Source organism: Aptenodytes patagonicus, chromosome W (assembly GCF_965638725.1).
Source record: "Aptenodytes patagonicus chromosome W, bAptPat1.pri.cur, whole genome shotgun sequence".
NCBI classification, from domain to species: Eukaryota; Metazoa; Chordata; class Aves; order Sphenisciformes; family Spheniscidae; genus Aptenodytes; species Aptenodytes patagonicus.
In genome coordinates, this window is record NC_134981.1 from 4,385,769 (window position 1) to 4,410,617 (window position 24,849).

Consider the following 24,849-nt stretch of genomic DNA (forward strand, 5'->3'; position numbering starts at 1 on the left):
TGGAGTACTGAATGGTTTGAAGCACAGCTTGAGTATCATTTCGTTTTCGTACGTATTGACTGTTGAAACACTAGTTCTTACTAAAATAAAAGCCAGTACTAAAGATTATAAGCAGCAGCTTTAAAAACAGGTAAAAAGTGATTTCCCCCATTGTCCTGTCCTTTCAGAAAGGCTGAAGTGTCAATGCATGGCTCACGGCACGTGGGCAGATCACTTCAAAATCAATTAGGCACGTGCAGCAAAAAGGAGGAGCGGTTCTGTGCAGGAGGAATCCTGCATTTGAGGCAAAACCGGGACGTGTTTTACCTGGCAGATGCAAAATAGTGATTCAAAGTGGGGCAGCAGCTGAAGATTAGGTCTCCCAGGTAGCGATCGGGGATGAGGACAAAAGGGTAGCCAGCAAACAGGCAGAGAAGGAAGGAGTGTAGAGAGAAGCAGCAAGGAAGCCGTCTCCTCGTGTGGCTTTGAGCAGTTCTGAAACACGTCTGCTGTGACTAAACAAGGTGAAGCACCTCAAACCTGGCAGGGGCTCGGGTTCTTCAATAACAGGGAACATGCAAAAAAGCTTCCCCCTGGCAAAGAGCTCCACGCACAAAGTAGCCTGTGATCCAGGAGTCACTTCAAACTGTGAAGAGCATGATCATTCATACCTGGCACAGAAATGACAGTGACCAGAACGTTTTACAGATCAGGATGACGACGAAGACTTTCCAGTGTAGAATAACTGGCTCATTTCTAGTAAGGATTTGTAAACAGGGTGCTTTCACAGCAGCAGGTTACAGTGTGGTGGTACCAGTCGTGGTTAGCTGCGTGGTGAAAATGAAGCTGGTGGGACACTTCAGTCTTTAGTGCAAATACAGACAGGAATAAGGGATCAATTCTGCATACCTGTACTATTAAAGGCTTCGTTTTGAAGGGCATGGGGACAGGCGAAGGGAAAAGAAAGAAGGTAATGGGTTTGTACAGGAGTGAAGGAATCTCAAGCTCACTTTAATTATCTTTCACATCTCACCTTAGGTTGCAGTGTTACGAATTTGAACTTGTACTGTCTTACACACCTTGGCTTTTTTGATGTACCATCGCAATATAATGAATGTGTATCATACTTAATTCATTCACGTGCCTTCATTTCTTATGAAATCCTAACTGCGATAGCGTAAAACGCAACTGTGTCTAACCACGCTTTCTGTATGCTGCCTCTCCCGCAGGGGAGCCTGGGCAGGCTCCGCTGCCATCACAGGTAGAGAGCGGTCTCCACAGCCTGGGGCCTGCTACCGCCACCGGCGAGGCGCAGCCCTTGCAATCACGCGTTTCCAGCAGAGCAGCCGTAGGAAGCTGGTCTTCAACATGGCCACCAAGGCCTCGCTGAGCGGCTTCAGCCGGGGAGCGCCCAGGGGCCGCATCCCCGAGAAGACCAGGCCCGCCGGGGCACGGGGCAGCCGTCCCGTCCCCCCCCCCCCCCCGCTCAGGGCCGGCCTGCCGCCGGCGGAGAGAAGCCGCCGCCGGGCCCGGGGCTAACGGCTGTTCCCGCCCTCCCCGCTGAGGCGCCGCGCGCCTTTGTCCCTCAGCGCCGCCGTGGGCTGCCCGCCGCGCTGCCTGTCGCCGACTGCCGGAGGCCAGCCGGGGACACCGGTCCCTGAGGGCTGAGCGCTGCCGCCGTTCCGCGCCTGGCCGCGGCTGTGGCTGCCGCGCCGGCGGTAGGCGGGCACCGGCGCTTGGCCGGGCAGCCCCGGCTCCGCCAGGGCCTCGCGGGGCGGGACGGGGCGGGGCGGCGGCGGGCAGACCGCAGGGGCGGCGGCGGGGGCGGCTGGAGCCAGGTTAGTCTCGGGGAGGGCGAGGAGGGGGCTGCTGGCAACCTGCTCTCCCCTCTCGTCCGAGTGGGCTCGCCCGCCTCCTTCGAGCGCGAACGGGCGGGCGGAACCATCCGCGTCAGGAAAAAGGGGAGCTTGCCGAGCTCGGAGGCTCTCCCTCCAGAGAATGGACCAGCCCACCTGCCCATTGTAAACTGGCGGACAGAGGCGGTACCATCTCCTTGGCCGGGGGTGGGGAAGGTAGTTGCACCCTCATGCCCTTTCCAGTATGGCGAGGGGAGGGGGAGGCATCCGTCCTGGAAGGCGTTGTGGGGCAGGGGAGAGGCCCCAGGGCTGAGCAGAGAGACACTCACTGCCCCCGGCTCCTCAGGGGGCAACGGCAGGCCCACAGGGGAGGCCGTGTGGGCTCTCTGTGGGGCTGGGTGGGTGGCCCTGGAGCCCCACTCCCGTCAGCGCAGCTGGCCCTGGGCCTGGGCCTGGGCTGCTCTGCTGCCTTGTCCTGGGGCTCGCCAGTGGCTTCAGGGGCTCCAGCTTTGCTGCCTGGCTTGTGCCATTGTCCAAGGGAAAGGCCTGGCCTTTGCTGGCGGCACTGCGTAGGCCTTGTGGGGTGGCCCAGTGGTGGGGTCTGGGGGAGAAGGAGGAACAGGAGCCGGGGGAGGCCGGCCCTGTGCGGGCAGTGCCGGGCACCTCTGCCATGGAGAGCAGCCCCTCCGTGGCGCAAACACATCTGTGCCATTACAAGTTCCCGCAAGGGGCCAAGGCCTCTTTCACGCAGGTCGTGAGCACTTTGTTGCATCCCTGTACGGCACGGAGGCCCCTTAGACTGCCAAAGACCAGGTGGGAGTTGAACTGGATGGTCCCTCAGGTCCTGACCGGCCTGAATTACCATGTGGCTTCATCCCGTTGCTGTAGCTGTAATGCCAGCACCACGGTGAGGTTCCCCTAATGTGTTGGGCTGCGGTTATGAAAACTGAGGTACTGAAGTTTTTCAGGACTTTATTGCTAGGCCATGAGCTTTATAGTTAAAATCAGCTATGCTGAAAACTGGCTCTGCAAATAACTTCCATACCACCTCAATAAATACACTGTGAATAGGAGAACCAACGGAGATCTAGGGTAAAAGAGGAATAAAAAAAAAAATCCCGTTTCTGCTAAGCTAGGATATTCTATCCATCCTTAGCTGTGCTACCCATGCAGACACGGTGCAGTTGCTCTGCAGTCATGTGTCTTTGGCTAGAGAATTGATATAATAGCACCTCCTTCAGTCCTCTTTAATCTCTCTCACCACTCAAAATTCCCTGTGCTAAAGTTGAAGTGCCTGAGGGAAGAGAATTTTTTTGTCATGGAGATAATGTGGAGTCATGCAAATTCCATGCTGTTCAGGCACTTTGTCTGCACTAAGTATTTCACTCAGAGAAGATGTCTTAGAAACCTGGTGCCCTCTTTTCCCATCCGATTGATGAAGCTCCCTTAGGCGTTCTGTTATCAGCTCTTTATCATAGACTTTCAACCTTGGCCTGTGTAGCAACAGACATACTGTAAAATAAGCATTGTATTTTTTTTTTTTTCTTATTGCAGGGAACCAGCAGGAATAATCAAAGTGGAATCTCAAAGTTTTCTGCGCGTCTTGTACCTGAGACATCAGGTTCAGGTGATCTTGATCATTTATAGAACTGTCTGCAAAGATAAAACTGTCCTGATTAATAGAAAATTAAATTTATTAAGGCAGGTTCTAATCATGGTGTTGACTACTCTGCTTTTTTTTTAAGAGTACATACATGTTACATGGTCTGTCTGTAACCAAAAGGGCTCAACATAAAATCGTGATGACTTGCTAGCGATGACAGATCAGATAGTCGTTATTGTCCAACAGACAGGAGAAAAGCTTCCCTGTTGGACATTTGCTAAGAAATAGCTCAGCAAACTTGCTTGTGGAGCAAAATACAGCCCCTGCAGCACAGATAAGGAGAAGTACTGGTTTCTGAAGACAGCTTTTTAGACAGATGACTTGCACATGACCTCACTGTTTTCTTCCCCGGTGCCTTTACCCTTTGAATGCTGGCTTCTATTTTGGGCTAAGTCTCCTTTTGTGTGACACAGAAGCTTGCTGTAGAAAAACTGCTTGAGTGTCCCCTTTGCAAGAGGAGGGAGTAACCCTTTGGGGTGCTGAATATCCTTGAGCCCTGAGAGCTTCCAGGCTAAATCCACGCCGGCACACAGGCAGTCGACCGCCGAATAACCTAAGAGTTAGGGCACCTGAATTGTGTCGTGGGCTGGATCACCGTAGATCTCGCTTACAAAAATAAAATTAACAATATCCACTTTCGCAGAGCTTTTTGAGCTTTATAGTCGGAGCACTGTATCGTCGCTTAGTAGTGGTGTATTTATTTTTGCTTGAACAGCGCCATTGGTGTCGATGGGACTTGCCGAAATGTGCTTGCTGAGGCCTTGAACCAGCAATACCAGACCTAATGATCCTCTTCCCAACAGTCTTAGTTGTTTAGAGAATTTTTTTGACGCGCACAAATAAAGGCACTTAAAAAACAAATAGCACCTGATTTCCATATATAGAGTCTTTGGGAAAATACCACCCCATCAATTATGTATTTTTTTTAAACACTGCCTTTTATTTCTCTGTCTAAAGGGGCCCATTTAATACTGCGAGTAATGTTCTGAGTAATACCGGGCTGGGCACAAATGAGGCGCTTAACCGAGTTCCTTATTTTTATTATCCATTGTCTGCTAACCAGTTTTTTGTTGTTTCATTTATTTGCATTTTCCCTGGGGAAGGAAGGATGGCAGCTCGGCGTGCGCTGAAGGCTGTCTTGGTGGATCTCAGCGGCACACTTCACATTGAAGACTCAGCTGTGCCAGGCGCGCAGGAAGCTCTTAAAAGGCAAGCTACCTTTTTCGATTTCCTCTGATAGGTTATGGTCAGCGCTGTTTGCACAGACGCTTCTTTAAGTAAACGGGCCTGAAGCTTCTGCCTTTTTATGCTGTCGTGGATAAGCAAATAGGCGGCCAAATTCTGCTTTTATTTACACCTGTATTAATACCAAGAGAAATCAGCAAAGGGCCTAGATATTGAAAAGTTGCCATGTATCACCTGAGCCCCCACGGCTTTCCTAAGTTGCTCTCTAGGTCTTTTCTAGATAGAAAAAGACAATATTCAGAGCGTTTCCGCTAACTCATATGGGACTACGGCCTCAGCCAAAGTGGAAAGTAGTTAAGTTAACCTGAATTACCCCGTGTACACCAAAGTCACTTCAGCTGAGCTGTTCCTCGGTGCTTTGTTTAACTACAAGAACCTGACTGATTGTCTGAGCCCTTAGGCCTGTGGTGAGCTACAGTGGAATAACAGAATAACTTGGCCTAGTGAGCAAGGCATCTTTTGCAGAGTTCTCGTTTCAGTTGGTCGTTCAGCCAAGGCATTGCTTTATTATTTTTAAAGTTTCTTTCTGGTAGATAAACAACCCCAGTCGTTTTTTTAGTTTGAGAAACACTTGATAATCCAGCCCATCTTTTGTTAGAATTTCAACACGTTAATAAACAGGACAGCTGAGTACCTCTTTCTCTTCTGATGAAAGGGTGCCTAAAGAAACTGAGGCATAATAAAATGACTTAATCTGGCCAAGTCAGCGGCAAAATAGGATATGCAACCGCAGGGATCTTTGTCCTGTGTTATGACACTGTTTTCCTGGAGAAGACATCTTGCAATGGATGAAGGAAAACACAAAGCGATATAAGCTATCATGATGAGTGAGGGAGGACACCTTAAGATGCTGGGACAATAAGAATTAATCAGGAGAGAGGAACAGGGTTGAATTAAGGATGAGAAGTTTTTACTGGAATTGTATTGGCTGCTTAGATTTTTATGAAGCTAGACTGTTGCTCAGAGGAAAAGTTCGCAGCGGGATTAGGAAAGTCTGCTTTTTTTTTCACAAATAATTCTGTGGAGATAATTATCTCCTAAAGATGTAAAATTGCAAGGAAGTAAAAACTGCTAAAGCATTGGGTACTCCTTCATTACCCGTTCATTCATTGGACCTTGTCTGCCTGGTGTTTCGTGCTGCAGGGAGAACTTGTGCCAGGTGAGAGCATTCTCAAAAAATCTATATATATATAAAAAAGTGGTGATATTGTTGAGAAGAGCTCAGTATCTGTCCTGTCTGCTGCCCACCTCCAAACCCCCAGGCAGTAGACTGGACAGAAGAAATGGCTTCTGGAGAATCGGAAGACAAACTGTTTTATAAAGCCACTGATTCTCCTTTGTCTTCTGCTTCTGCTTGATTCCAGCTGAGCTGTGCTCATGCAGGCCCTGTTCTGGCTTTGGCAAGGGGAGGGCGTTAGAGAAGGGATAAGGTGCAGAGAGAGTCTGGTGCTGTTTGTCAGCTTGAACTGGCTGTCATGGGTATGGAGAGCAGGTGTCATTTCACTGCAAAGAACAGCCATGTCTTTTTGCTTAAAGGTTTGAAAAAAGTATTTTCTCATGCTCTTTCCCGCTAATCCATGTCATTGTCCTTCCTAAAGAGACGCTGAAATGATTGGCGTGCAGCTTGCTTGGGGAACAAATGGATAGATTCCATTTTTAGGGTTACTTCTCAGTATTGAGGTCCGTGGGGAAAAAAAAAAGACTTATTTTTATTTTATTAGCAACCAGGGGACTTTTTTACCAGTTCATACTTGTGAAGGGTCGGTGTATCTGACAAACAAGAGAAAGAAGCGGCAGGTGCAAGCAGGTCTCCAGCGTTGACCAACTTTATTCTGATGTTCTCCGTGCAGTCGTGATGCCAGTGTTTGTTTCTATGGCAACAAACAGAGAAAGTGATGGTGGGGGAATAATTAAAGGGAACGCCATTGAAATTGTCACTTACAATTATTTGATTCTTTGGTAGCACGTACTGTCAGTGTAGGGCAATAATGTGGTTTTATGTGATATTGGTGTTCCTCAGTAAAGGGAGAAATGGCTGCAAAAGCTAACATAAAATCGTCACACAGGTAACACAGGCTCCTAGAGCATCCTGCCTCTCTGAAGGAGCCACAGCTGCTGTGAAATTCACTCGGCAGGTGGAGTTCAATGTATTTAGCAACAAGGTTCTTTTGTTTATTTGTTTTGGTTCAGGATGCTGTTGATCCAGAATACAGGGCTGGTTTATTTATTATCTAGTTTGAACTAGAAGGCTTTTCAAACTAGTTGTTGTTGATCATAGATGTGTTTGCTGCTACTATGAAGGTGGAGTTTGGAATCACTATTTTCCTCCAGACTTTTCCTGGTAGAAGCAAAACAGGGGAGACTTGGTCTTGTTCTGGTAGCTGTAATTCTTGCCATCTGTTTCACATTGCCCCCCAGTCCACAGAAGTTAACAACCTCATGGTTCTTGTGTGGCACCAGTACTCTGGGATGTATACAGTCTTTTCATCTGCAGCCTTCAGACAAACGGTCCTTTTTCAGTCCCAAAGAGACGTACAGGTGTGTAAATAGAATGATGCTGGGGCCAATTTGCCTTTGCTCTTCATCCATCAGGCTGCGCAGCGCTCCGGTTACCATTCGATTTGTGACAAACACAACGAAGGAGTGCAAGAGAGACCTGCTGGAGAGGCTGACGAAGCTGGGATTTGACATTGCAGAAAATGAGATCTTCACGTCTCTGACAGCAGCCAGAAATCTTCTGGAGCAAAAGCAGGTGCGGCCTCTCCTCCTGGTGGACGATAAGGCCCTGCCTGATTTCACAGGTGAGGCGGTCAGAAAACAGTGTGGGGGAAGTTACTGAACAGCTAAGGAAACATAGTGCTCTCCGTTTGGTAGAATGACGATCATATATATACCACTAGCCATGATGAAGCCTGAAATGTGGGACTCTCCAGGGTCATAAAGATCCTTTCTGCTTTTTAAATTAACATTAAACTGTCTGAAGTCATAGCTTCTTGAAGAGTAGTGGAAATGGCAGCCAAAACCTTCAAATAGTCAGGAATTTGGGTAAAACTCGATACTTTTTATTAATTTCCAGTGTAAAAAAAAAAAGTAATACTTACCACTTGATCATTGGAGATTTATTGCACCTACCAGTGCTGATTTGTTTTATAGCAAGGAAGTGTCGATTTGTTGGAAATCCGGTTTCCCTCAGCTATGGTACAGAGGTTTTGCTCGTAAAGAGCTGAAAAGCCAGTGTGTAGGCACGCGCAGGAGACTATTTCTCTTAATAGATTATTATTAAATGTAAAATCTCCAGGTAGTTATTGTTACTTGTATTGAACATCTAGGTCTCATGTATCCATGTATTTGGATACCTTAATTGGTGATAGAAGCTTCATTGCCCCGACTTCTCTAGATTGTCATCTCTAAAGACCTGGTTAAAACTTGCTTTACTTTCAGATGTTCCCGTTTCCCTCTCTCAACAATAAGGGCAGTGGAAGATGATAAATTCTAACTCGGACATGTCTGACAGGTGCCTGAAGCTAGGACAGTTAGTCCTTGACTTAACCACATCGTTGTTTCAAGAGTAGTGAAGATACCCACATTTTTAACGTATTCAGAGTTGAAAACTATATATTGTATATTCAGACTTTCATTTAAAGTCAAGGCAGCAAAAATGTGGATGGCTTACCACCTCTCCCTGCCCCGTGCCTTATAAACTGAAATCCTTATGGCTGTGTAATTTAAGTAGGTTCTAATCTTGCTAGGAGCTAGACATTTCCTGTTAAATTTTAGTGCCATAGTCTAGTCAGTAATCTTCAGAAAGATAAGCGTTCAGGAGAAAAGCCTCTGTGGGCTCTGAGAGCAATGAAACCTGATAATCTGTTCCACCTAACATCATCTCCAGAGAAATACGCCCCCAGCGATATTCTGTATTTGTGTTCTCAGGAAGGCTTTCTTGGGTCAGAAACAGCAGAGACGGCAGCTATTTCACCGAAGGTGGTTAAATCAGTTTAATCTCCATGTATTTGGGATCTTTCCATCAGTTTTACAGTAGCTGATGGTAATTTTGTAAAAGATGGCAAAGATAGAGCTATCAGCGGAGTGTGTTGGTGGCATTTTCTGTGTTGCTTGGATCTGGAATGGATTGTTTTGTTTCTCTTTGCTACAGGCGGTTTTGCTCATATTCTCTCAGTGCTGCTCTTGAAACATTTAAGTACGATGCAGAATGTTTTAAATTCCTGTTAATGGCTGCTATTGAACTATTCTTGGCTAATCTCTCTATAAAGTTGGTCACAGATGGATGAATGTAATCCATTCTTGGTTAAAGGACCCAGGTGCTTTGGATGGTGTCACAAATCCACATGGCATCTCTGAGTGTACGTTTTGCTGTCTGAGCTAACTGAAGGACATGCGGCAGGAGGCATCAGCCAGCAGGCTGCGATGACACTCTCTGGAGACCCAGGAGCTCTAGTTATCCCAGTAAAGGTGTAGAGGATATGCTGTGTGAAGGTGGAACAAAACCCCCAGCAAGTGCAGGATGCAGCTGATACTTAACCTGTCCTAAATAAAACACTCTGGTACTCCTGTTTCTCCTGTAGGTGCTACTCTGCTTCCACTGCTGGTTCTGTTCAGAGGTGGCACTGCCATGTAAAAACAGGTCATGCTCCTCCGGAGCAGTGCAGGACAAAGGAGGTGCAAGCTGTTCTCGAGGGGACTAATCCACATTAAAAAAAAGACCTTCCAGAAGAGCCAAAACTAATCTAGTGTAACAACTTCTAGGTCATGCTGCAATACCATCTTTGCCATCATAACCGGACTGATATGTAGAACAACACTCAGGCTTTTTACCATAAGTGGAGTTTTCTGTGACTAGAGGGAACAGAAAAACCAGATGGAATTCTCTAGTCTTCCTGCTTTACTGTCTTACAAAGCAGATGAATATGCGTAGAAAGCGATTCTTAGATAACAAAAAGTCATTCAGTTAAAGAAGTGATTTGTGCGGTCTCCGGCATTTCAGTGGAGGCAGTGAGAGAATGACTGTTCAACAGTCACTGTTAAGACTACCCGGCTGCAGAGTTGTGTCCATCGTGTAGGATGGCAGAGTCTGGATAGATCAACACCTTTCCACAGATGCTTTCCTCGTTTCTAAAAGACGTAAAACTAGTCTATATGTGATGTGTCTGTGTCAGAAAATGCTCATTTTTGCTGTAAAGTGATTTAATTGCACTTGTTGACTGTGTACTGCTAAGTATGAATAAAATGCTGTTCACTCAGAGTCACGTTTCAATTTTCCAGGCATAGCCACTGATGACCCCAATGCAGTGGTGGTAGGACTGGCTCCTGAGCGCTTTCACTACGAGATGATGAACAGAGCGTTTCGGTAAGTCAGCCCCTCCTCGTGGCATTTTGAAGGGTGGCTGTCTTGTGCTGGGCTCTGTACCTCTACGTAGGCGAGGAAATCCTTCTCGTGTGGGAAGAAGAGGGTGGTAGCAGTATCATCGTTACGTAGCGTGATTATGGTATGATCATCCGCTGTGAGTCTGTCCTGGATTTGCCCGGTGTTTTCCTGGTCCTGTGTTTCAGGCTGGGCGGAGGCCGCAGGATGGGCTCTGTCTGATCTTCAACGTCTCACTGACTTGTTCTGGGTATTTTTCCCCCAGTCCTCTATTGAAGATAAACTGTTTTGCTGGTGTCAGTTTTCTTTGGTCTAATAGAAATATTAACTACTGGCCGCATTCTCTTCTTCTCGAGCCTTATGCCTTGTCCTTTACTTTATTCCCTGTCTTTTACTGCTCAGATAATTAAGTCACTTGGGGTTTGCATTGCTCATAGCAAAACCTTAAGGTGAATCTGCTTAAATGCAGGTATCTACAGTGCCGATGCCTGTATCTGAGCTGGTGACCTGGGCTCCAGAGGGAGAGAGGAGGCGCTTGTAAGGCACCATTCATTTTTTCCCCAGTAGTGCTTAAAATAGGACAGTTGAACTGTGCCCTAGCAGTGCTTTTTCCTCTCCACTGACTGTGAAGAGCCCAGACTGACTAATTACCTGGTAGGCAACTGCTCGGTCGATATCCAACATTAGGTTAGGTAAATCGAACCCGATGAGAGTCCCAAAATGAGATACACAGAGTAAGGCCATTCTCTAGGCACCATTTGAAATGACTGAGACTAAATTTCTCTTCTTGTATACGTGGGATTTTGATGCCACATTTAAAAAATTCTCTCAGGTGAGATCCCTCCTGCAGACTGCTGAATGTAAGTGGTTGTGGTGCTGCTGTCAAATTAGATTTTTCTGTATCCTAGAGGCATCCTCCCATCGCGAACATACCTGGCTGCTCACAGATAACGCGTGCCAACTCTCTTCTTGTTGAGCTTGCTTTGGAACGCATTGATTCAATAGAAGTGTTTTGTGATAATTAAGTGAAATGAAGTATTATCATTTATGTACTGCTCAGAGTACCCAGGCTGCTCTGCAAGCACGTGGGAAGGAGCAGACGTCCTCCAAGGAGCATACAACTCACCTAAGGCAGCTTCTTTGAGCAGAGCCACAGCAGAGCTCCAGAAAGGCAGTGAAGGGGCAAAGCAAGATTTTGTTTGTTTTCTTAAAGGCTTTTTTTTTTGTAAATCAGGCGGGGTTAAGGGGAAAAGAAATCCTTCTTTCTGCCCTCAAGATAACGGCCAGCGTTTCCCCTCTATCCCGAAGCTTTGCTAGTTACATTCCTGCCTGTTGTGACAAAGACTGGAGTTGCCTCAGTACCTGAAGAAGGTGCTATAAAATCGAACGGGAAGCGTTTGGCAGTCGTTAACCTCAGCTTTTATAGATGCTGTCTGGAGGGCTTTTGTTGCACTGAAACTGAGGCTGGGGAAGGGGAGGACTGCGATAACCTTGCTGTGCTTGGTAGTACCGGGAGGATTCCTCTAGTGCAGCAGCTACGCAGGCTTCCCTTTGCTGCAGGACAGGTAGCTGCTGTGTCTGCTGTAAAGAACAACTACCAGGCAGGTAACAGAAATGGAAGAATTCAAAGATTAGGTCCAGATTCTGTGAAAGCAAGCATTCTTAAACTCCCATTTATTACTTTGCTGTCACGGGTCCACTGTTCAGGCGCTGTGTGTGCTAACAAGACATGCTCCCTGCCACAAGGGTTTTACAAGGCAAGTGTTAGACAAGAGCCCTCAAGCAGACACAAAGTGAATTGACAGGGCTGACAAGGTAGCGAGGCTAAGGAGGCACTGATTGAGATCGGTGGAGCAACAGCAGTTTCTTAATTACTTCTTCCCTTATGTTTTTCCACCCATTCCAGACGATCTGTGCAGGTTTTTAACAGGTAGGTCAGCTGGCAGGCAGAGATGCTGTCTGTGGAACCCCGAGGAGGGTGCACGCTGGTGCGTTGGGGCAGAATTGGGCCCGTGGAAGGTGGGAGGATCTTGGTTGTTGGGCAGGGAGCAGTTCCTAGTCTCTCAGACCACCGCTGCACTCGCTTCCTGAGGCTCCCAGGTGCTGTGGCCAGCCAAGACCCTCCTGTAACGCTGCCATACCGTGCCTTGTGACCCTTACTCTGTGACCCTTTTATCGTACTCGGAAGTGTTAGGAATCTGCTGACTTGTTGCTTTGATCCATCTTCCACTTGGAATTTTTGGTTCCCAATAGCAAGGAGCTCAAATCCAGCTTTGTTCCTAACAGGCTCAGTAATAGCGCTGTTAACTGGGGAATTCGATGGGACGTGAACATGCCTAATATCTTTGTGCTTTTTCGTGTAACTTGTTATTGTAATTCCTCCAACGTTAAACTATAAAGTTAGGGTAAAATCATCCACCTTCTATTTGGGACTCACCTGAACACCCATCTCTGCTGGAAACACATAGCTGTTCGGCTGTTAGAGGCGATACCGACAGCCCCAAGGACTGCTGGGCTGCAGATTTCCCGGCAGCAGCATCCTGAAAGCACTGCTGTGTTCTCAGTCCAGGCGAGGAGATTAAAGCTGTGGCCATCAAACTGCTACCTACAGCTGCTGCCTGTGGTTAATGTATTTTAAAATACTTGCGTGGGGAAATCAGATGGGTTCTAATGTTAGGATGTTTGCCTTAGTGAAAAGTGAGGCAGCTTAAGAGTAATGGACCTAATCACATGAGAGATATAGACCGGATTTAAAAATAGTTACCTGTTAAAATCCTCAAGATAATAAATTCTTTATTTGGGGGATTTGTTTTACTAGCTGTTTCTGGGGAAGAGTAAGGAAGGAACTTTAACTGTCCAAACGAATGCTAGCTTGCATTATAATCTGGGGCTTTGTGAAAGTCAGCGGGAGCTTTGTCAACTTAAACGAAAGCCAGTTCAGGCCTTCAGCTGTAAATATCGGGGGTTTTTAATATAATTTTTGTACTTCCTTCTTCATTTAGGTTGATTTTGGATGGTGCTCCTCTTATAGCTATTCATAAAGCCAGATACTTCAAGAGAAAAGATGGCTTGGCTCTGGGACCTGGACCTTTTGTAGCTGGGCTGGAATACGCGACGGACACCAAAGCGACAGTGGTGGGGAAGCCAGAGAAAACCTTCTTCCTAGAAGCTTTGCGGGGGACTGACTGTGCCCCAGAAGAGGCCGTCATGATTGGTGACGTACGTGGGGACCAAATACCTTATCACTTGCCTGTTAACGTAGTGCCCATCTCCGCTGTGTGTCGTGCCTCCCAAATGCCACGAATGGATCTTTTGAAAAGCGCTGTGCTTAGACGAGGGGTGAAAACTGAACCATCAAAACTTGCAGGATTGAACGTGTAGTCCATGGGGTCAGTTCTCTCGCGTCGGTCGCTATTTGATCAGGCAAAAAGCACGTAGTAAATCATTCCCGTGACAGTTTGTCTAACAGGTAGCTACAGGATTTGACTCCGTGTAGCTGCTTTTAAGTGGCTGATTAGTGATGTGCAAGGCAGAGAACGTCATGAAAAACCTGTTAACAAATAGTGTCTGTGCCCACTAACCAGCTGATCTCCTGTTTTGTCCCAGGACTGCAGGGATGATGTTGGTGGCGCCCAGAATGCGGGCATGCGTGGGATTTTGGTAAGGACCGGTAAGTACTCGATGGATCGGTCATTTCGGGAGACAGCGGTGCACTCAGTGATCTGGCCCTGGGTACTGGCAGCCCCCCGTGCCCAAAGCAAAGGTATGCTCTGAGCCCTGGGTCTGGCCCTGGTGCCTTGTAGAGGCCCGCCATGCCCATGGTTTGTCACACCGAGGGGCTGCTGGGAGACCCCGAGTCCATCACCCCATTCATTTTGGGGTGAGTGCAGCAGATACGTTTCCTCAGCTGCAGCGTGGCAGCCTGTCAAGCAGTAGATTGCGATTAAGTCAGGATAGGCCATTATATTTAATGTTTCAACAACAGGGCTGGAGCACAGACCCCCGAACTGGGAGCAGGATGGTAGGAAGTAATAGACGTGGGCGGCTGATCTTGTAGGTGTGAATCTTTTTCCCATGACTCCAAAATCCCGAGCGCTGGTCGAAGAACAGAGAGAACTGTTACTGTGACATCTTTAAGCTTGCCAAAATCGGTCATAGCAATGCAACCTCTAATCATTCAGGAACTCTGATGGCATTCCCTAGTAATTACACTGGTAATTATAGAAGTAATTTTGCTTCAGACAAAAGTGGAACCCTAAGGGACTGGCGGGTATTATTGATGGTACCATGGACTGGGTAAGGTCTTTCTGAGGTGGCAGCTGCTCATGCCACACAGTCCATTATGTTGAAAATGAAAGCAAGTAATCCTACTCTTCCTCATAAAACCCAGAAGGGAAGATGATAACATTATTATTATTTCAAGAACCTACAACACGAATATCTGAACAGTCAGTGAAAGAATAGTGCTAGTACAGTGGAGTGAAACCAGTGCGTAAGTAACACTAATTTTGAGCCAGAGCCACCCCTGGAGGAATCTTCTGTAAGGCTTGGTGGTTGTTTAGGGAAGACTTGTGAGATATTTGTTGCAGGAGAACCTCAGATGGGCATTCCTCCTGATCCGAGGAAGCTGTAATTTTCAGGGGAAAAAAAAAAGGATACCCAAAGGAACTTGGTAAATGTATGTTTTTGTTAATCTGTTACAGGTAAATATCGACCGGCAGATGAAGACAAAATCAATCCCGCTCCTTACTTAACCTGTGAGAATTTCCCAGAGGCAGTGGAACATATCCTAGAGCGTCTGCTGTGAGAAAGGGAATAGTTAGTTTGACAAGACCTCTGTTTCACATCATTTCCTTTACTCTTGCTTCAAAAATTAAGACCACAGGATCAGTGCATGCATTGCATCAGAAACCTAGCCGTGAGCTCCTGCCACTCGAGTCATGAAAGGGCAGAGGATCGGTGTGGGCCCCGGCCCAGTCACAGCAAAGCCCCTTTCCTGTAGTAGTTTCACGAGGCTGTGATGAGGGACTGCGGATACCCGGCAGGTGAGACAGAAAGGCTACAACCAGCACAGCTGCTTTCCTGAACGACGTAGGGAGCACGGCAGAGAGGTCTGTTTATTTCCAGTTTGCAAGAAATAACTGATGAAAAGCCCTGTCTGGAAAGTGTCACGTTCTTCTGCTGAATAAGCTAAACTGAAAAAAAAACCCACTGGAAATACTCAAGTAAATAAACCTCCAAGACTAACAGAGCCTGAGTCAGCCTGTAGTGATTTCACTGAGTATGATTCTGCTCTGCTCTAATTTAAAGGTAGAGATTAGGCACATTTAGAAGTGACTTTTAAATTAAAATATCACCATTGTTTAATAATAACTGCTGTTGAGATCTTTCCTCTCATTAGAACAGATCCTGGGTTTTGTTTTTCAAATTTTACATAAAATTAAAACTGTCAGCATTTTACAGATGTTTTAATTAGATGCTGTTATTAAAAAGAATGGTACAGAAACAAAAATCTGGTATTAAATGCCTTAGAGACTGTGAATTCTTGAAATTAGACTCAGCAGGGTCCTATTAATGCTACAGTTGCAAAATTTCACTGTTGTTGGGGTTTTGTTGTTTCTTTTTAATGTTACGGGAAAAATCCTTCATAAGCCATGGGGACAGATTCCAGTTTTTACACAGTTGGTTAGCAGAGCTGTAAAATGAGATTTAATTCTGTAGTACGCCATGCTTTTTCTGTGCACTAAAGCCACCGACAAGAACCAACTTTGTAATGATGGTAAATAGCTTTTCTGGTCCATTTGTGAACTGTAATAATCAAAGTCCTTTACAGTTGTTTTACAGTGCTGCTGAGTGTTAAATTATTAGATTGTAATTATACGTTACCGGAGTATTAACCTTATTGAAAATACAGTTTTGTGTTAATAAGCCTTGCTTGTTCTTGTTAAGAAAAATCATCGTGAAGAATGAATGGGAAGCTCTCCTTACGTGAAAAACCATCCACCTGCAGTCTCACTTGGTGGGTGGTTACCTGCATTCAGATCTAATCTCTGTCCGAGACAGAACGTGTGGACGGAGTAGATTCGGCAGTAGAAATACAAGAAACAATAAACCCCCCCAGGAACAAAACCCGTCTTTAGATACTGTTTGTGTGCCCTCACAAACTGTAACCTCCAGCTTTGAATAAATTCACGCAACTAGTGTTCATGCCAACAATTCTGAACCTGTGTTGGTTTCTGCTTGGAGTACGTAAGAGAGGTCTTCGGCCCGTAGTCAGAGTCGGGTTCGGGAGGTGAGAGACCTGTAAGCGAAATCCTGTGAAGACATTTCCCGTACAGACTTCTGACAACGCGACTGACGCTAGAACAAAAAGAGGCTGTCAGTGCTTCAGAGGTCCTGGAGCGTGCTGGAAAGCATGCAAGACCGTGGTACGTAGTTAGAGAGGCAGGTGCACGCAAGCCCATGCAAGGAAAACCCTGGCAGAGCTGCAAAGAGGATAACAGTCTCGCCAAGCAAGAGGGAGGGTAAGAGAGGGGCAGCCGTGAGACCTGAGAGCCTGAAAACAGGACTGATTAGAATTTCTAATTAAGAGATTAAAGGACAGGTGGCAGTCCTGACTGGTTACCAGGCCATGGTTATAAGCAGAAAAGTCTCCAACTTGGCTAGTATTTACCACTACGCTGCAAAGACTCACCGTTTGCATTTTACGGCTGGCTGCGAACCACCAATCCAGTTTCTAGTTAGATTAAGCCTAAATCTGCTGATTTTCTACAATGTCTCCAAGTTCCTCTAATTCCTTGCCTTTTCCACCTTGGAAATAGCCCAAACCAACTAGAAAGTAACACATTTGGCACATCAAGGCTTTGATCTCAGCTGAAAACGATGACAAATGAACCAAATTTACAAGGCACTGCAAAGGTCCCGAATTTCATCGAAAGCAGCGACTTACGTTTCATTAAAAAGGGTGCAGGTCTCTGCTGGCAAAGCTACGCTGACTGCAATGCTCTAGCGAGTCGCAGAAAGGGAGAGTTACACTAATCATCTAGCTGTTCTTAACAAGCTTTCTGCTCCAGGTCTTCTACCTCAAACCTGTAAACAACTGTCACGAATAAAGACCGACAAGCAAGCAATCTCTACGTCTTTATACATAGAGGTAACATACAGGTTACATACAGGTAACCATTTAAGGCTGGAGTCCTCATTACATACCAACTGCCATCACACTATTTCCATGAAGAATGTTTTGTGAATCGTCATGGAAAACGGCTAACAAAAAATAACCAACCAACCACCCCCCCATTAAATTTTGAAAGCGAAGATTTCCCCCTGACATTTCTCACTGCATCCTCTTTCCTGGAAACAACGGCACTTCCTTCCCCATCGCCATTTGATCCTTCGGAGGCAAGGCGATGCCATTTTGGATAGCAAAAGTCTTGGAAGTTTTCAATCTTTTGGGGTTTTTCTTTTCAAACCGCCTCAAATTCTCTCTGCCAAGCTGTGTACTTCTGGCTTAGATTCTTTGCTGACGGCTTGGTGTGGGCGATCACATCCAGGAAATCTGCTGTTGTGATCGTGTCTAATCGGATCACGGGTAAGTTACTGTTACCTAAAGAGAAGAGAATTGATTACTGTTATTACCAAAAGACATTCTTTCATATCCCTGCCTAATGCAATGCTTCATATATGAAAACAACAGAATAAACCTAGTGAGATAAAGAAAAATTTGTATTTGTGCACAGAGCACAGATACTGACAGCCTTAAAAAAAGGCCTGATTTTCAGAAGCGTTAGCGTAGGTACATGTTTTAGAAATGTACAGTTTAAAACTTTCCTAGGCAGATAACAGAGCTCCACCTGCTGGGGTTAACGTTGTAATTTCTAGAGTTACAGCAGCAGATCAGCGTTTCCCGGATCGGATTCTCTACTCAGAGCTGCGGTACCTGGCTGAGGATTTTCAAGAGCATCGAAAATTTTCCTCACTGGTCTCATGGCTGCTTCCTTGCACACCAGTTTTATGTCTGAGCCGGAGTACCCGTCTGTTTCCTGTGACGGGATCAGAACGAGACGTTACAGCTTACAGGCTTACAAATCGGACAGGAATGGCATTTACAAGCATATATATTTATATATAATATTTGTAAAGTCTATTCCTGTCTGAAATAGATGTGTGTGTATATATGTACACACAAACACACGTATTTTTATGTGTACCCTCCCCTCAACGTTACGTTGCTTGTTCTTGTCTTGAATGCCCACAAGTACCTTGTAGGAACAAGGAAGATACTGGGCATTTTCTTTCTAAAGGGCGATTTTCTGTAAGTCAAATAAAACTCATCTTTCTGTCTCTTAAAACTCATCTTTCTGTATCTGTTCCCAGCTTCCCTGTTAACAAAATAACTGTATTTCCTCGTTAACATCTACGAAACAAAAACCGAGCAGTATTGTCTCTGTGAACAGACGTAAAAAGGGCCAACTGGGTAAGCTGTAAGATATTTTGAAAGAATTCAGGGTGTGACAAAGGGCTAAATGAAGAAAGCCTGGGTATCTAGTGAATCTCTTCACCAGCTAAATGCTCTTTTCTCCCGCAGCAGTGGAGCTGTGACAAACCTTCCCTACACAATTAAGTCTTCATTACCCCGATGAATTGGAAGTGCTCCCAGCCTGGTGAGAAGAGTCATAAAATATACTGTTGCTGGAAGTCTCCCTGTATTTAAGGCTGAAAACTTGGCCCAACAGAGAGGATCAGAATACACCATTTTGCAAGCGGAGCTGTGTGAAACCAGCAATTTCCACGGCCAGGTAGGTGCCTGTGAAATGCTCAGCCCCGTGCCTCGCTGCTCTCCCTTTGGCTGGAGCCTCCGGCTGAGCTGAGGTCCTTCCCCCAGCTCTGTATGTCGCAGTTGCTGTATACAGAGGTGCCGTCCCAACCCTCTGCTTCCGACCGCTTCTGCTGCAACGTAGTCCCACCGCTGTGGGTGATGTATGTCACTCTTGCTTACGGTTCCCACCTGGAAGGACCTCAAGCACCGAGCGGGCACTGTCCCTGCTGCGGTGCTGTCTCACCTGGCCCAGCAAGCTGTAGTCCAGAGCCGTTCTCAGCTCCACTCCTCCGCTGTTGCTCAGAGGAGGCAGCCAGTGCTGGATCATCACCCGCCGTGCCTCTTCACTTGGGAGGTCAACCAAAATCCTCTTCTCCAACCGCCGCAGCATGGCAGAATCTAACTCCCTGCAAGCAAAGGAGGAGAGGAATCGTCTCAGCGCGTCTCGTTGCGGAGACATGGCTTTGACAGCAAGCTCCTCGCAGCAGGGACTGACATTTTTCAACCCCACCTGTAACTGTGTCAACCTAATTTTTTTTTGGGGGGGAAGGATTAATTATCCAGTGTATTCCTGTTCAGCGTCTTAGCGATACGCTGGCTTGTGACAATGAGGCTTAACAATAACCATCAGAAGTTTTAGTTATCTTCCCTGGCTCTGATACTCATCTGCAGCATTAGGGACATGGTTTAGTGGACATGGTGGTGTTGGGTCGACGGTTGGACTCGATGATCTTAGAGGTCTTTTCCAACCTCAATGATTCTATGATTCTATGTCTCATCAGCAATAACCTCTCCCTTTCTCCCTTTGCTGTTAAGGAGACACTACAAATTGTCTGTCTGGAGCACTGTCAGGACTACTTAATTGCTACTTCGTAAGGGATGCTTTGTAGGTATAAAATACAGACTGAAGGTCTTAGATGCAAGGGCCATGTTTATGGCAGAACAAGACATCGATCTGAGACTGCTCCTGCCGTACAAATGATAAACAATACAAATGATAAACAATACAGCCACAAAGGAAAATATCCTTATAAAAAAGATCATGTGAAGGATGGACAGGCTGGATAAATGTGTCAGTGAGCCAAAACCCACGATGCTGTCAACATCAACACTGATAAAGGTGTTTTGCCTAACAAAAAAAAAAAAAAAAAAAAAAAAAAAGAAAAAGGTAAAATAGAAAAGATTGGACTCCTCTTCATTTTTACTTGCTTGTGATGCACAAAGGAAGCTTGAAAGAAAAATGAACGTTTCTTTCCGTTCCTTTCTCAATGCATTTCATCACCATCTAGAAACAGTCCTTCTTGCCAGTGCCACCGATTCTGTCAAGCGTCAGGACTCCTGGTATGCCCGACACGCCAGCTCCCCTCAGACACACAGCCAAACAGTTCATTTTCATCTATTTTTTCCCCAAGTGCTTTTCAGTTGTTCGCATCTAACGGTAACACAACCAAACAACTGAATACAAATTTCTACTCCACTTCATCCCTTGTCACTTGTGTAGTGGGAACGGTGTACAAGTACTCCAGTCACCCATACAATTTTCAAGAAGAGATAGCTGCTACAAAATATTTACTCACTCATAAGTCTCTGGTGCCTTCCAGGAGCTGCTCTGAGCTATTACCCTTCCAAGTGCTGTACCGATCTGTCTCTACTGGCCCCATTCAGTCACAGACTTATTATTTCAGTTTAAAATATAATTCAGTCCTCATACCTGCCGAGAAATTCTCATCGAGGGGAAACACACTTCAGTGTGTCTTGTGCGGACAGAAAAACCGGAGCCCTGAGCACCATTCCACCCTTGTCGGCTGAGCAGGAGGAGCCAGCTGTTGGCGGACTGTCCCTGCAATCTGGGACCGTAGGTACACTTAAATAAACCTGCCTCTACCTTTCCCGAGTCCCTGGGTGAAATCTTTTTGCCAGCAAAGTCAACATTCAAGCAACGCTTCTTGTATGAAACTCCTCTTTAATTTACAGGGAACTCCAAGCCAGCTCAGGACGGATCTGTAGCACACCAGTAGAGCTTATTTCTGGCACCTTTGGTGACTTGTCCTTATTTTTTAATAGCAAATGTTTTCTACTGGCATAGCACATGATAAAGAAAACAAAAAATGGGCTCCCAAATCCCCATCCAGGTGCCTGCCTAGGCTTCCCACAGACCTCAGCACGCCTGGCTCTCAGCTCAGCGGGAGCAGAAGTGTCCCTCTCCCCAGAAAGGACCTCTCGGATTGGGAAGGCTTGTTCCACGTGCGCTGAGCCAGGGGCAATGGAAGCGAAGGTTAGATAAACCAGATCAATAGGAACTCGGAGGACAACAGGAATTCACTCAGATCCATCCCAGTACTTCTAATCAAGGCCTCAGAAGTAAATACCAGAGTTTGCTAATCAGTGGCTGTTGGTATATTGACATTATTATTGATATTTTTAGGCTGTTCAAGATGCTGTCCAACATTCAGTGCAACGCCTCTCGCACAGGGTCCCACCCAGACCAGACAAAGAACCATTTTAGTCCCCGCTCTCCTTCCAAATGTATTTTTCAGCTCAACTTCTCCTGAAAATTGTTTTGCTTGGCAGGAAATAATTACTCTCTGGCTGACCAACCCCTTGGCTGTTATTTACCCATATTACCATCCTCCGCGTAAACAGAGTAAAAGTTCTCAGGGTTTTAGAAGCGCCCATGCAAGTACTCTAAACCGCCCTTGCAGGCAAAGGACAATCACAGCCAGAGTCTCTGCAAATACCCTACAAATCCTCTAAACGATGACGTTTTCCACCACTCCTCCCGCTTCAGAGCACTCCTGGGGTGTCCCCCAAGATCACAGTTTCATGAGCTCCCTAGCCATGTTCTGTAAATACGTCCCCTGACACACAGAAGTTGCTCTGTTTATCCAGAAAGGTTACAGTGACCCTGCTTGTTGGTTAAAGAGGAAAATGAAGACATAATATTTTTGTTAAGTGTTTAGGTTGCTTGCCGAATTGTTTTGTTAGCGATCAAATGCAAGGTTAAGTGACATGAACCAGAACAGAATAATAAGCACTGAGCCAACCAAAATATCCTCTGAAGTAATAGCCAATAAAAGTGTTAAGAAATGCTCATGAAAAGATACACAAAGCTGTACGGGACCTATGAAAGCGGGTGACTTTTCGGAGCTCCCCCAGGTTGACATCAGGAGGCATCATGCCATGTTATCACTCCCAAATTTCATGAAGATAAACAAGACAAAACTCCTATTTTCATTTCCAGAAGGGAGAAGAGTAACAAATGCATTTTAGGCAGAAATTAAGAGACCTCAACAGCTCCAGGGGTGAACCCAGAAACAGCAACAAGGGCTGACCGGTCCATAATTAATCCCTGCCCAGGGCAATCGTCACTGCAGTGCTCTGGAGGAAAAGGCACCAAGAACGAGTGAGCTTCTCATCCTTCCCACCTCCCATCCTCCTGTGCAGACGGCCCGGGCAGACCCCCCACAAGCTGAGGGCTTGTTCTCACTCTACATCTTCTCCTGCTCCTCTTAGGGCTTCCCCACACCGTCCTCCTCCATTTTCCTTCCTCGCTCTCCTCCACCGTACACACCGTGCGCTGCTGAGAGTGAAGGAAAGGGCTCACTGCGGGGTAATCCCAGATCTGATTTGGATTTCGCAACCCACCTCTTCTTGAACTCATCTTGGCCATGCGCTCACGGCTCCGACAGGACTCGGCTTGGCCAGAAGGGAAGAGTCTATCAGCCTGCACCAAAGCTTCACCCACCCCGAGGTTGGGGAGGGAGAAGAAAGCAGCACTGCAATGGAAGTCGAATTAAATGCACTAATACATTAGGAAACATTCACTACGTGGTTAGGGGGTCACTTTATTTCTTCAGTAACGAGGCCTTTATTTTATTTAATTACGTTGAATCATTTCAACAGGTAATTTGTCAATAGAAAGTGCCTCGCTGATGAGTAGCAGGAAGCGAGGCTGGGCAGCAAGCACTGGCTGAAGAGGAAGATCAATAGCTGCAGTGCAGCTTGGGAGAGCGTAAAGAGCTTTGTTTAGGCTTCTTTTCATTCATCTAAAAGCAGCTTGGTACTAATTTTTTTCATGATCAATAAATATCCGAGTTAAACAAATCTCTTGAAATCCAGCTTAATCCCAAATGTTTGCAAGAACAAAGGGCTGTGCTGTGAAGCCACAACCTCGGACTGTAGTCTGAGGTATTTTGAAACTTTGTCATGAAATATCCCTATGCAGCTGAAGTCTGGGGTCTTCCAGTAGGACTGAATGTTGCCTAATGCACATAAATATAATCTGTAAACATATAGTTGAGATCTTAAAGGGGGTTCAAACCCCACCGACCTCTCTGGAAGCAAACGCTCCCAAATTCCTCGAGGCTGTGAGCCTCAATGACGACGTAAGAAGATGCTCATGGCTTTCACTAGCTTTCCATCCCCCTTTCTAAGCATACACTCACCCACATCTTAAAAGCATATTCTCTGCGGTAGGCACAGGTCTGCCAGACAACCTAGTCATTACACTCATAGGTTGGATTTGCTTAAGAGAGGGCAAAATCCAACCTGCCCACGAGCAATGTTGAGAAAGTCCAAAAGGAAATTCTAAGCTCGCGGGTACAAAACTTTCAAAAGCGAGAGCTGGCTTCTCACAACGTCCCAGCTGCCACCCTCGTACCAACACAGATTGCCAGCTTGCTGTGGGAACAGTTCCCCCAAAATAGAAATCTTGTCATTTTGGATCTACCTTAAAAAAAAGCTGTGTTATTTTTGATGTTTCAAAGAAGCAATTTTGCAGATATTAGCACTTCAGAATTGCAAAATGATCCAAAATGAAATGTGTAAAACACTCAAAACTGTATTCTGTAATTTTTGCATGACTTTCCAGAAGGAGTTTATCAGTTGCGTAAGGCAGACATGGTAACAAGACACACGCAGGAATCTCTTTCCACAGAAGCAGAGAGAGGTCAGCCTCGCGCTTACGTTAACACATCTCCAAGATCCCTAGATCCAGCACCAGCCACACGGTGACCTTCAGACCAGCTGCTATCTCTGAACTCTTCCTCAGTGGGTTTCAAATACCCAATTTTTCCTTTCAAACCAGTGTGCAAGAGTAGAAAGACACGGATCCTCTAAAGACATCTGATCTTTTTTAATACTGCCATGCTGCAGCATTACATGTGAAGCTTAGCTACTCACAGGATAATTTGAGAGACCACGGAAAGGTGGTCTTTGTACTGATTTGAATTCATGAGTTTGTCCAAGGCCTAAATCCCCCAAACCAACACACAGACTCCGCTGTTATGGCTATAAAAGCCAGCGATGGCTTTGTACTCACGCTAACGGTCCAGGGTAGGAACCAGCCTAACTCGTACATCTCATTTCCACATAAATTTGAGGTGCCGACACAGCCATTCTCTTAGTTAAAGAGCCTGAAAGCCCTGGGCAGGCCATAGGGAGAGACAGGTGAAAACCTGTATATGTCGCCTTCTTGGCACCTGAATTTCAGCAGGTAAGATGTCTGCCTGGTGGCTCTCGGAAGCATCCTTCCTTGACTGTATGGGAAACATAAGGTTTTGCAGTAGGAAAGAAAATGTAGAGGGAAAGACAGGCTTGTAGGAGGTGGTGGACTGGATCTCTTCCCACGATGGACAGAAACTCCAGAAGAAGAACCCTGTAATTCTCAAGTGACTTCTTAGGTATTTATTTTGTCTAATTTTCATGAGGGATAGTGAAGGGCGACACACCGCTTGTTTCTATGCAGCAGCTGTGCCTCTATGCCTAACTTAGAAGACCACTCCCCTTAGGCTTTCTTACATTCAGAAGAGAGAAATACTTTGAATTATTCTCACGGTACCTAATTAGGCCCCTGCTTTGATTTACAGCGTCACAGAATGGCTGAGATTGGAAGGCATCTCTTGAAGAT

General features: G+C 46.1%; 2 protein-coding genes across 8 annotated transcripts in view; one reads left to right on the top strand and one right to left on the bottom strand.

The window, feature by feature from the left end:
- The first annotated feature begins 1,775 nt into the window (after positions 1 to 1,775).
- On the top strand, positions 1,776 to 16,053 carry LOC143172143 (haloacid dehalogenase-like hydrolase domain-containing protein 2). 2 transcript variants are annotated; one of them, XM_076361404.1, is made up of 8 exons: positions 1,776 to 1,817; positions 3,390 to 3,462; positions 4,606 to 4,707; positions 7,336 to 7,544; positions 10,024 to 10,108; positions 13,126 to 13,342; positions 13,730 to 13,793; positions 14,827 to 16,053. In XM_076361404.1, the coding sequence occupies exons 3-8, from the start codon at positions 4,607 to 4,609 to the stop codon at positions 14,928 to 14,930; spliced, it is 780 nt and encodes a 259-aa protein (XP_076217519.1). In that variant the 5' UTR covers positions 1,776 to 1,817; positions 3,390 to 3,462; position 4,606; the 3' UTR covers positions 14,931 to 16,053. The 2 variants fall into 2 exon arrangements, with proteins under 2 accessions (XP_076217519.1, XP_076217518.1); XM_076361403.1 differs by having other exon boundaries at positions 1,782 to 1,817; positions 4,602 to 4,707.
- Positions 16,054 to 17,250: 1,197 nt separating this feature from the next.
- Positions 17,251 to 24,849, bottom strand: part of LOC143172142 (katanin p60 ATPase-containing subunit A-like 2) — a 32,467-nt gene continuing 24,868 nt past the window's right edge. For all 6 annotated transcript variants that reach the window (XM_076361399.1, XM_076361397.1, XM_076361398.1 and 3 more), the window contains 3 exons: positions 19,186 to 19,348; positions 18,063 to 18,165; positions 17,251 to 17,729 (listed from right to left, as the gene is read on the bottom strand). In XM_076361399.1, coding sequence (XP_076217514.1) covers positions 17,590 to 17,729; positions 18,063 to 18,165; positions 19,186 to 19,348 — 406 coding nt within the window. In that variant the 3' untranslated portion in view covers positions 17,251 to 17,589. The remainder of the gene's footprint in view (positions 17,730 to 18,062; positions 18,166 to 19,185; positions 19,349 to 24,849) is intronic.